This window comes from Sitophilus oryzae, unplaced genomic scaffold, assembly GCF_002938485.1.
Source record: "Sitophilus oryzae breed Bouriz unplaced genomic scaffold, Soryzae_2.0 scaffold_1432_pilon_pilon, whole genome shotgun sequence".
In the NCBI taxonomy this organism is placed as follows: Eukaryota; Metazoa; Arthropoda; class Insecta; order Coleoptera; family Curculionidae; genus Sitophilus; species Sitophilus oryzae.
The window spans coordinates 979,385-992,428 of record NW_022146096.1 but is presented as its reverse complement, the minus strand read 5'-3'; the positions used below and the strand labels follow the sequence as shown (position 1 = coordinate 992,428).

Genomic DNA, 13,044 nt, shown 5'->3' with positions numbered 1-13,044 from the left:
CTGTTGTACTTCGTTCAGTTACGTATTGCTAAGTACTTTGAATTAAATTTTAAATAAAACCGTATTGCCTATATTGTTTTATAACTTACTAGTTGATGTAGTTTTAAAAAATCTTAAAAAAAATATATTACAGGGAAAGATGGATACCACGCTGGAGGAGATGGAGATACCACAGTGACCAAAGCTGTCTTGATTACTATGTCCGTTGCAGGCGCCTATATTGTTTTAGTTATCGGACTAATGATTTGGTGCCGCTACAGAAGGAGGTCTAGAAAATTACCAATTGCGGATGGTACGTTGACTTTTCTACAGGGTGTGTCCAAAAATTGTGTAAAGTAAATTATATAGCCATGAGTACTAGTACAATATAATTACAGATATTACTACAATCTAACAATTTCTACATACATACTTCTGAAATACTGCCTTTGAAACAAAAATATAAATAATAAAATATAAAAAATAAAATTTTAGGATTTGGAGTTTAGAGACAAATTCCTCATTTGCTTTTTATTTATACACAAAAATTCATAATCAACGAATTTGAAGGCGTTAGCCCCATATTCACTATGTGCTAATTGTCGATTTGGTGCGTTCATGAACGATGCGTCGATACGGTTCGTCGATGCGATTCGTTAGTTCGTTGGGAAATTTGTCCATTGTGTTCGTGATATTTCTTTTGATGGTTCGCCCATAAACCGACATTCCGCCGAATTGCTCGAAAACCCATTGCATCGCCGATTCGACCCATTAACGAATCGCATTGAGAAATCGCATCAACGAACCGCATCATTGAATAGTGAGTATATAGAGCTTTAAAGTGTTCTCTTTTTTACTTTTTTTATAAACTTTAAATAGCGTGTACCCGCGACTTCGTTCGCGTCAATTTAATCATTTGTAATGGTTTGGTATGTATTGATAAAGCAAAGCAAGAATTTCCATTAAGATACAAACTGAATACAATTTTCTCACATTTATGTCAGCATGAGCAAAAATAATATGGCGATATTATTATATAACTTAGTAATATTTGAGGGTAGTTTCATCTCGTTGGAATTTGACTTTTGAAAAATCCTTTGCCAAAAATAAGCTTTTTTACGTCAAGCAGTTTAAGCAGAGTCGTGATTACTCAATGGTCATATTTTTATACAAACACCCGGTATACATTTTTAAAAATCTTAAAATATGTAAAATAACAAAAATAAAATATACGTGTTTAAGCGTTTTCCGGAAACGATTTTTAAATAAAAAATGTTTTTTTTTTTAATATTTGAGGGGTGGTTTCACCCTCTTGACTGGAATTTCGAAAAAAACCTTCTTATCGAACCCCTACACCCTAGAATCAGCCTGTATGCCAAAATTGAGCTTCTTACGTTGAGTGGTTTAAGCAGGATCGTGATTAATCAGTGAGTCAGTCACGTAAAGTTTATATATTAGTATAGATTGCTATTTATTTTTTGTTTCCAAAGGCTAGAGATGATATACTTCTTAAAATGTCAAGTGTTTTTTATTGTTGTTTAGGAGATTGTGTACAAGTAAAGAACAGTCGAAAAACTTACCTCTATAGATTGTAAACTCAGTAGCTTTTGCACAAAGATAACGCCTACAATTTCGTCACATATATTATCATACGATTCTACTTTAAGCAATATTTTATTTAATCTTAATATATAAATTGCGCAAACCAAGGTAGAATTTCCGTAAATGGTATGGTTTTTCTTACAGGAAAATTAGAAAATGGAGATTTGGAACATCAAGAATTAAAAGCGAATGAAAACGGAACCGGTCCTGGACCATCCAAAACAGCGATGAATGGCGTAGAAACCCACAAAGAAGGACAAAAAAGCGACGGAGCTGACACCTGTAATTCCCAAGGCTCCAACCAATCGAAAAAATCCAAAACAAGCTATGATAAGTAAGATTTTTTCTAGTTGTAACGCCATTATCTGTTTCATACTGTATCCTAAAACACATTTACATACTTGATTTTAATTAGGAAAATAAAGTTTTACAGTAGTAAGTCCAGTAAAAAAATTACCGGAGTAGGCCTATCAAACTTTTTTACCAGAAAAACATTTTTAAATTTTTAACAAGATTTTTATTCACTCAGAATAAAATACCGAATAAGTATTTTAAAACAATCTTTTCTAATCACGTATGAAATAAAAACTATAATAATTTTATTTGCATAATATTCTTTTTCATATATCGTCCTGATGATTATTTTGGTATCAACTACTCTGTAGTCTCGTTAGGTTGCGCCATAACTTTTTTCTGTCATCATCTGTCTTTCAACACTGTCTGTCATCAAATTTTCAGTACTAATCAACACTCCATTTTATCAGCTTTTTTAAAATAAGTAAATTCATTTAATACCACTGACTTTTAAGTGACTCTTCTCTGATGTAAATAAAATTAGAACCATAGATAAATGAAACAATTTAGATAAATGAAACAACAGTGTGTCCAAAATAACCGAGTTATTTTACTTTGAAAATTTAAACAAAAATGCTTTTGCTTAAATTTTGCGGACCACTGGATCTTTTTTGGATCTTCTTTCATGTAAATTTAATAGTGATGGGTAAAACTGTTATTTTAGATAACAGTTGAAGCTGTTATAGTTATTTATAAATAACAGCTTAAAAATAACAGGTTTCTTTATTTTTATTGCTAAATATCTGGAAGAGTATGAGGCGGTCATCGCCAAGCGTATTAACGCAGTTGCAAGATGCAACAATGACGTGCTCGGTGGGGCATAACATTTCTAAATATCGATTGTTATCTCTACCTACCTTGTTATAAAATACCTCTCTAAAAACGGTGGTTGTTTACAAATAAGCGCTGTTTACAAATTGCGATATAAAAAAGCCAAAATGCCGCCACTCGTCTATACCTATACATTCCGATCTACCAACGCCCTGCCCCTCGATCCGGGTATATCCTGAATTGCGTAGCACTGTACAGAGCGCATCTCACTCGACGGGCGAGAAGCTCTAGTTATGATTTTACCATTGCGGTCGAAAAATAGCAATTTAGAAAAATGTATAGTATATTCTTCATAAATAAACCAACTACACATTAGAGTTCGAATTAATTTTACACTTAAACTAGCGTGTAAACGCGACTTCGTTCGCGTCAGATTATTAATTTGTAATGGTGATGATAAAGCAAGAATTTCCATTAACATACAAACTGGATAAATTTTCTCACATTTGCCAAAATAAGCTTTAAACGTCGAGCAGTTTAAGCAGAATCGTGGTTAATCAAATTACTCAACTTTTGGAACACTGTATGATTTTTAAAAATTTCAAAATATGGAAAAAACAAAATAAATTGTATGCGTGTGTATAAGCGTTTTCCCGAAGACTCACCGTTTTTAAATAACAAATATTGTAATATTTGAGGAGGTGGTTTCACCACTCTTGGAATTTGAATTCGAGAAACCTCACTTATCATTCTCTACACCCCAGTCAATCCGTTTGCCAAAAATCAGCTTTAAACGTCAAGCAGTTTAAGCAGAATCATGATTACTCAATGCTCATATTTTATGAAACACCCTGTATATATTTTAAAAATCTTAAAACATGTAAAACAACAAAATAAAATATACGTGTTTAAAGAGTTTTCGAAAAACTCACCAGTTTTAAATAAAAAATATTCTAATATTTTTTAGGGGGTGGTTTCACCCCTTAAATTTGAGTTTCGAAAAATCCTTCTTATCCAACCTCTCTACACCTAAAAGTCAGTCCGTTTTCCAAAAATCAGCTTTTTTACGTCAAGGGCGCTTAGGATCGTAATTAATCAATGACTAGATTTTCAAACACCCTATATACATTTTAAAAAATCTTAAAATATTACTCTGAAAATTTTTCAGAATAAATAAACACCTAAATATTGAAACTTAATAACCAAGTACTGAAGCATACAGCGCCATAATATGTCGACCTCCGCCCGTTATGCTCGTACCAGGTTGAAAAACAATGTATCTAAAACAACTGATGCGTTATTCTCCAGCCTGTTTCGAACCTCCATCGACAATCGACCGATGCAGCAGCGTTACTTTCCCACTCCGATTATCTCGACCGCCGCTCTGTTATGCTCGTAACAGGTTAAAAAACAACTGATGCGTTATTCTCCAACCCTTTGCGAGCCTCCATCGACAATCGACCGATGCAGCAGCGTTCCTTTCCCACTCCTGTTATCTCGACCGCCAGGCGTTATGCCCACAACTGTTTCAAAAAAGCTGCTTCTTTTATATCCTATTATTTTTAAAAGCTGTACTCCGTTGTCCGTTATCTCGCCGCCTGTATCGATGGTTGTCGTAATAACATGTTTTCCATCCATACTAGTTGTTTTTGGAATTGCTTCGAGCAGCATCGAATTTCGTGGCGGTGCAGAGCGCCAACTTCGTTTCACGAACAGTCGATTTCTGCGTGTCATTATTTTATATTTGTTATTTTTTAAAAGTAGTAACAGTTGCGTTATGTTATTTCTAAATAATAGTAGTATAAAATTACAGATAGTTAAATAACAACCCATCGCTAAAATTTAATCATAATTGATGTGTTGTGTTGCCATATTATCAAGAAATTATGTTTTTTAACTTAAAACTAAAAAATTTTTTTTTATTAAATTTTTCAAAATTAAAAATTCTCTAATTTTTTTTTTAAAAAAATCTCATAGGCGTTTTTCTGAGGCCGAAATATGCTACCAATCTAAATTTATTTCCTTTATCTATAGTAGTACTTATGTCAGTACTGACAATGTTTCGCCTAGTAAATTCAATAGTATCCAAAATATACTCTAGCGGACTAAAATACTCAATTATTTAAAAACATAGGTTGTATCCAAACAGTATAAAATAAATCCTTGTATGTCATTCGTCCGCAATTAACTTTTAGAGTATTCGCTTCGAAATTCTTAATAAACATCTCACTCATATTCTAAAAGTTGATTTACTGGACTTATAACGTATAATATTATTTTTTACTTTATTTCAGATTAGCACTAAGCAGAACTTTGCTTAAAGATTTGACACTGATCGGTCGCGGTGAATTTGGCGATATTCTCATAGCTAAAGTTTCTCACAGCAGTGTGACATTAATACATTCAGAAAAAAGAACGTCAGGTACATCAAATAAAACTGACAAATCTTCTGAAAAGCCGTCAGATGAGAAAGCACAGGAGGATAAAGAACTGCATTGTTTAGTTAAGGTTCTATCTCAAACCAAAGATGAAAGTACTCTAATGGAATTCAAGAGAGAAATAGATATGTTCACTAAACTGTCGCACGAAAATATAACTAAGTTGTTTGGGTTGTGCAGGGAACAAGAACCCCATTATATGATTATGGAACATACTGATTGGGTGAGTACCTCAGTTATACGCTATTTCGAAAACTTGTTTGTAATCATTGAACAAAAAGATCAAGGAAGTGGAAAATCAAAAAATAAGCGGCCCGCGATGGTACTTAAATATGGCGCTAACACACATTCTAGTTTATGTTATTTGTATTTGTTATATGGTATACCGATTTGGTCATCGAAACTGTGCGGTCTGGATTTTAACGTGTAGTAAAGACAGTGATGTAAACAGCTTCATGGAAAATCAAATGTATTAAAGAGATAAAAAATTGGATCGACACATTTCTTCTATGCGATATTGCGGATTTTGCATCAAAATTTCAAACCGCACAAGTAGGCGTTTACGAAAATGTTGCTGTTGTCTAGGAGTTGAACTTCATTTTCACTATTAGTTACTCATTTACTACAGCTGTAATAGATTATATTATTTAGTTTATAGACTATATTATCATTAAAGTATACATAAAAAAACGGATAAACCAAACCAAACCAAAAACCGGCAACACTGTATGCCGCTTTTTTGTCTCTCTATCTGTCAACTGATCATTTATATTATTCTCTGTCACACGCTTTAAAATGCAGACCACATAACGTCCTATTGCTGCCAAAAGTCATTAACTGACATTTTCGAATAACCTGAAATTCAATCACTAACTATATTTTGAAGCGGAGAATCGACTGAAAAAGTCAAAACTACGATTTCTGGCTATTTATGCTGTATTTTAATACAGAATAGTCACTAATAACAACTTTATGCAATGTAATTAATCTTTAGACGCGTTTTTCTATGCGTTTTTCTCGGAAGTAATAAAAAAGTAAGTTAGTGACTTTTAGCAGCAATAGGACAGTGGACGACAAGTAATGTGTTAAGATATAAAGTAGGGTAGACTCAATAATTTGCTGGTTTTGTTTTGTGTTGAATCAATAAATGTTGTAATACTTATTAAAATTGTTGGAAATTTATATTTCTAATGAAATAAATAAATTAATATAATTAATAACAAAAAATACAAATATTTAACGCTTATTATAGTTGGTTCAACGAGATGATACAGTGACGTCATGTGTCTATGATATGTAATGTTTTTCATTTAAATGCACATGTAAATTGCATTTTCTGTAATTTTTGGATGTCAAAATCTTCCCTGACTCGTTGGAGTACACAGGGCGTTTCTTAAACAAGTGAAAATATATTTTAGGGGTAGTATATTTCGATTCCAGAAACACGTCTACGAGATTATTTAAAAAAAATTGAAAATTTTGAATTTTTTTGTGATTTTAATTAAAAACAGCATATCTTCACAATATGCCAATATAAGTAGTAGATTAAATTTAAAAGAAAAAAAATCCAAGCTACAGGTGTTTGCAAAATTTAACCAAAAAATATTTTTTTCTAAATTTTTTTTTTCAAGTAAAATAACTCAGTTATTTTGGGTTATTTGAAAAACGGTAAGAAAATAATGTTTCTTTTTAACAAGACATCAACAGAAAATATTTGCATTTATTTAAGACTTAACCAGTATAATTACCTAGTAGTGAAGAGTTGTTGCATTATTTTTAATCCTTTTTTTTGCCTGGAATCGGTCGCACGCTGCACAAGTAACTATTTTAAATCCTCTTTCTAAAACTCACATTAATACCATTGTAATTCAAGTCCTGGCATAATGTCTTTCCAGACATACATATACACTTTCTATAAAAGCAATTATAATAAACAAGAAATACAAAGACTTCTACTACTACAGCTAATTTAATTATTTAAATGGTAACGTTGATTTTTTTCTAAATATTACTTAACTATACCACTTTATTTTGTACTTAGGGTGACTTAAAGAAATTCCTAGTTGCTACAAAGACAGGTACCCCACCACCACTGACGACAGTCCAATGTGTCGGTATCATTCACCAATTGTGTAGAGGAATGGACCATTTAGCAAACAACAGAATGGTGCACAAGGATTTAGCCGCCAGGAATTGTTTAGTAACTTCTAGTTTAGTAGTTAAAGTCGGAATACCGAAGCTATCCAGAGACCCTTACAGTCAAGAATACTGTAAACATGTTAATCAGGTAAGTTTTTTCTATTAAATTTTAGTAAGCCAAAGAGATCGCAATAATTGGGATTTTTTATTATCGAGTTATGCAGAATTTCTTCGGCATGCCCTATATAAAGGAAATTGACATAGAGGACATAGCAGCAAATTACAAACAAAAATCATCTTTCAATATTAGTTTGGGGACAAAATATTCAGCAAGGTCGAAGAGAAAAGTTGTGCAGGATTTGAAATTATGTCTATCTGCCTACTTTCAAAAAATTTAATTTTGATATTATTCAGAAGATTTTCAAAAATTCATATTTTTTTTTCGTTAAAACTACACAAAAATAATTTAAATCAACGGGGATAATTCCAAATAGAACAGGTTTTTTTCTTTACTATTCTGTAAATAATTGTGAAAAATAAAAAATATCAATTTTAAGTTGCAAACTTGTTGCAATGGTTTATAAAACAGAAAATCTTCAACCTAATATATCTATCGTTTTTTCCCTCTAAAAGAAAGTATCAGATTATTTAGAAAGTCTATAGCATGTCTATAGACACCACTGATAATCCATTCACTAGTTGCACTATTTGTCATTTATGAGACCACTGATAATCCATTCACTAGTTGCGCTATTTGTCATTTCTGGAAATATGGCGGAAAACACTGAAATTTTCAGTTTTCGTTTTTAATTTCTTAATTTATCTTAAATTATTCTTTAAATTTTGAAAAAAATCTACAAATACATTCTCGAAGAAACTTTTTAAACTCAAAATCAAAAAAAAAAAATCAAATTAAAAATACTTAATCAAAAAACTGAAATATTTTTAAGTTCATAAGTCCCTGTATGAACCTTCGCACATAAAAGTTAAGTCGAAGTTGTCTCTTGAAATTTTCCATATTTTGTCGCCTAACTCCAGTTTTTTTTAATACGTATAGCAATGACTAAAAGAATAAAAACAAATAACACCGAAGAAGGACAATGCATGACCACTCTTCCAAACAGTGCGTGGCATATATTTTTCTTAACATGGCCGCTTGAAGCGATATTCATATATCAGAAAAATAATTATCGAATTCAATAAAAAAAACCGCTAAAAAGGTGGGTGGGTTATTTCCCTATGAAACGTAACTCCTGGCTCTTTCTTATCACTGCGCCTTTTACACTTGAAAGCTGAACAATTTATTCTTATCTCTACCTTATAAAATATATTCCATTCTAATAAAGTTTATACAAAGTTCACTACACACAACAAAGTATTAAAAATCGCTAAAATTTTCGCTGGTGGCCAGCTGATGACTCATTCGTTACTTCCAATAAAATGGCGTCTAACGTCACAAAATTCTGCTGCAGTCCGTATATGAGCGTTACAGTCCTTGTATTCTTTAGTCATTGATGTATAGAATATTTTATAATTTGGCCGCCATGAGACAATAATTGTATGTTAAATTATGTTTCTTTTTGTCATATTATATGTTGAAAAAATTCTTTATAAACTTTTTAATAAAAAATTGCATTTTGGGAGCTTTGGCAAACTCAAACTTATTTGTAATGAACATTTTTGAACTGAGATTTAGAAAAAAAGTAATCATAAACTGTAATAACTAAAATCATAATACCTATTTTCTTATCAACCTTTAGGTTATACCACTGAGGTGGTTACCTTATGAAGCTGTTTATGAAGACGAGTATTCAACAAAAAGCGACGTGTATGCGTTTGGTGTGTTCGTTGGGGAAGTGTTTTCACAAGGAGAACTCCCCCATCCAAAGATAAACGATAACACATTCTTGACAAAGCTGAAGGAGAAAAAATTGGAATGGAAATCTCACGAATCAACACCAGAAGACTTACAAAAAATTCAGGTAACACATAATTCTTTGTCAGCGTTATGTATTGGAAGGGGGTCCAAATATGTTTTCGGTATTTTAGCATATATTTATTAGGCAAATCAATCTTTGGTACCCCTATTTTTTATTTTACTCCAATTTTATCTTGATTTTATAAAACAAAAACATGAAAATATAAACATTTTTAAATTCAAACATTGTTTTTAGGCTGTAAACAAATTTTGACAGTTAAGGAGATATTGTTATTGTATAACAATATCTACTTAACGGTGCACATTAAATATATTTGGTTCACTCAGTTGATATAGTGTATGCTTATATATATATTACTAGCGTGTACCAGCGACTTCGTTCGCGTCAATTTAATCATTTGTAATGATAAAGCAAAGCAAAAATTTCCATTAACATACAAACTGGATAAAATTTTCTGCATGGGAAAAAACAATATGGCGATATATTATTGCTTATAACTTGGTAATATTTGAGGGGGTAGTTTCATCTCGTTGGAATTTGACTTTCAGAAAAATTCGTTTTTCCAAAAATATGCTTTTACGTCCAGCAGTTTAAGCAAGTCGTGGTTAAGAAATTACCCAACTTTTGGAACACCCTGTATGATTTTTAAAAAAAATTCCAAATATGTAAAAAAAAACCAAATAAATTATGCTTGTCCAAGCGTTTTCCCGAACTAACCGTTTTTAAATAACAAATATTGTAATATTTGAGGGCGTTTTACCCTCTTGGAATTTGAGATGCGAGAAACCCCTCCTTATCGAACCTCTACACCCCACAGTCAATCCGTTTGCCAAAATCAGCTTTAAACGTTAAGCAGTTTAAGCAGAATCGTGATTAATCAATGGTCATATTTATGAAAGACCCTGTATAAATTTATAAAAATCTTAAAATATGTAAAACAACAAAATAAAATATACGTATTTAAGAGTTTTTCCGAAAAACTCACCGGTTTTTAAAATAAAAAATATTTTAATATTTGGATAGTTTCACCCCCTTAGAATTCGAGTTTCGAAAAATCCCTTCTTATCGAACCTCTACACCCTATCACAAAGTCAATCTGTTTTCAAAAATCAGCTTTTTGCGTCAAGCGCTTTAAAAGCAGGATCGTGATTAATCAATGACCAGATTTTTCAGAAACACCCTATACATTTTTAAAATCCTAAAATATGTAGAAACAAAATAAAATATACATTTAAATAAAAAATATTGTAATATTTGAGGGGTGGTTTCACCCTCTTGGAACTGGAATTTCGAAAATCCTTCTTATCAGACCTCTACACCTAGAATCAACCTGTATGCCATAATTGATCTTCTTCCGTTGAGTGGTTTGGAGCAGGATCGTGATTAATCAGTATGTCAGTCACTTAAAGGATTTTTATATATTAGTATAGATTGTAGAAACGTTAATATTCTATTTACATATTACAATTTAAATTTGTATTTTACCTTGGGAAAATATCAAAATAAGGTTAATGTTGTAATCACATAATGCAACATAATTAATCTCAATACATACTTTAACAAATTTTACAATTTATACAATTAAAAAAAACAAGAATTTAACCATATACATATAAAAAGAATATACTTATATACAGGTACCGCATAAATTCTTGTCCCAATATTGACGGATAGATATATACCATGGGCAAGTGAATCTTTTACAGGCTAGTTCTTTTCATGGATTGAAATAGAAACGCTTATAAAGACTGAATACAAGGACATGTAACGCCCATATACGGGCTGCAACAGAATTTGTTGTCATCATTTTGGAGCCTACAGATGAGTCATCACCTCGTCAACAGCGACAATTTTAGCGATTTTTTAATAATTTGTTGTGTGGTAAATTTGTATAAACTTTTATTACAATTGTGATGTGTTCAGCTTTCAAATGTAAAGGCAGCAGCGATAAGAAAGAAAGCCAGGAGTTGCGTTTCACAAGTAAATAAACAGTCCTCTCACTGTTTTGGCTGGTTTTCTTATTGAATTTAGTATTAGTATTTTTCTGATACTATATATGTACTTGATATGTGCTATACGTCGATACTAGTTTTTGTACCTTTTGTTAACATTTTAATACGTTGTTTTCGTAATTAATTAGTGTGATACCACCGCCTACACCATAGGCGTAGTATATTCCATATCCCCATTTGGATCATTAGCATGGTGGCGACACACAAACGGTTAGGTTTTAATTAAAATTATCCGACCGCGCGTGATTGCGTTGAACCACTCTAATGACAGCGTATCGATGACAAAAATTCTGATTTTATCTTTTACTACGATCTGAGAATTTTTTCTCTTTCTAATCGCAGTATGTGCGTGTGATTAAATTAAATTTTATCGTTGACCTACAAGAGGCGAGTAATTACGACTCACATATTTGCCGCATTTTCACTATTCAATAATTTTAATTATTGTAGTAGTAAGGTACTGAATAAGTTATGGTTGTAAGCATCGCGGTTTACGCTATGCAATATTGGAGTTAGTTGTAACTTTATTCTTGAAAGTTAACCAAATCTTGCTTCCGAAATATTATAGTTATTGAAGAATTTAGGTGTATTTCTTTCTTTTTATTGAAAAATCAGGTTCATTTGTTGTCAATGTGTAAACAATCAATATACAGAGTGGTCTAAATTGTATTCCGGAAACTTCGGCAGCATATTCTGCAGATAAAAATAAGCAAAAAAGTTGGGTATAAATATGTCCTAAAATGCTTAGTTTTTGGAATACAGGGTGTAAGTTTCATTTTATTTTCATTTTTTCCAAATAATTTCTGGAAGTAGCTTTAATATTTGAATAAAAATTGCTGTCTGGGATTTTGACATGAGAAATTTGATTTTGATGTCAATATGGCTCCTACTTGTAGATGGCGCCACCTACATATTTTTTAACTGGTTTGAAAATTAATAACTTTTTGTCCGTACCTGTATAAAACTACTGAATAAAAGAATATACATTTACGACGTTGTTTACGTAAAGGTCTCTTGGTAAAAATCGCTACGGGTAATGGTTCTCAAAATATTTGGAGAAATTATCAATCCTACCTGTCATCATTGACATAAATTAAACATGTTGACTAAATAGATATTAGACGAAAATCATAAATTTGAAATGTTTTTATGCCAAAATTTATGATTAATTAACAGCAATTTTTATCCGAATATTGACGTTACTTCAGAAATTATTTGGAAAAAGTCGAAATAAAAATGAAACTTCTACACCCTGTATCTCCGAAACTAAGCATTTTAGGACATACATTTACACGAACTTTTTTACTTATTTTTATCTGCAGAATATGCTGCCGAAGTTTCTGGAATACAGTTCGGACCGCCCTGTATATTTTCTTTTTCTTTGTTTGTGCATAAAGAATACTAATTTATACATTTTTGACACAAAAATATTTTTTTTTAATTTTTGTAACAGTAAAATATTGACAGACACAAAAATACCGTATGATCGAAAAAAAACGGCGTCAAAAACTTGTCCAAAATTAATACTCATTATAAAAGATTAAAAGGATAAAATGTTTCCAAACACACAAATCTATTTCCATTTTTTTCAAACTTTAAACTACATCATCATTTAAAACCATTTTACTCAATATAAAAATAATACCACCTTCTGAGCCACCTGGCAGTAAGCGCCATTAAAGAATAATAAAAAGGTACGGGCAAAGTAAATAACGTCTAGGGCTTGACCTAGCCAAAATTATAATCGATTGTCATTCCCCAGCCGTCTTTGACGCTGTTTTTTCGGTCATATGGTATAATTTCATTGAA

The 13,044-nt window shown here is 31.5% G+C and overlaps 1 protein-coding gene across 1 annotated transcript in view; it reads left to right on the top strand.

The window, feature by feature from the left end:
• Positions 1 to 9,475, top strand: part of LOC115876366 (tyrosine-protein kinase-like otk) — a 55,027-nt gene extending 45,552 nt beyond the window's left edge. The window contains exons 2-7 of the mRNA XM_030892109.1: positions 134 to 292; positions 1,726 to 1,915; positions 5,001 to 5,367; positions 7,186 to 7,431; positions 9,044 to 9,265; positions 9,458 to 9,475. Of these exons, the coding sequence (XP_030747969.1) occupies positions 134 to 292; positions 1,726 to 1,915; positions 5,001 to 5,367; positions 7,186 to 7,431; positions 9,044 to 9,265; positions 9,458 to 9,475 (1,202 nt within the window). The remainder of the gene's footprint in view (positions 1 to 133; positions 293 to 1,725; positions 1,916 to 5,000; positions 5,368 to 7,185; positions 7,432 to 9,043; positions 9,266 to 9,457) is intronic.
• Positions 9,476 to 13,044: the final 3,569 nt, after the last annotated feature.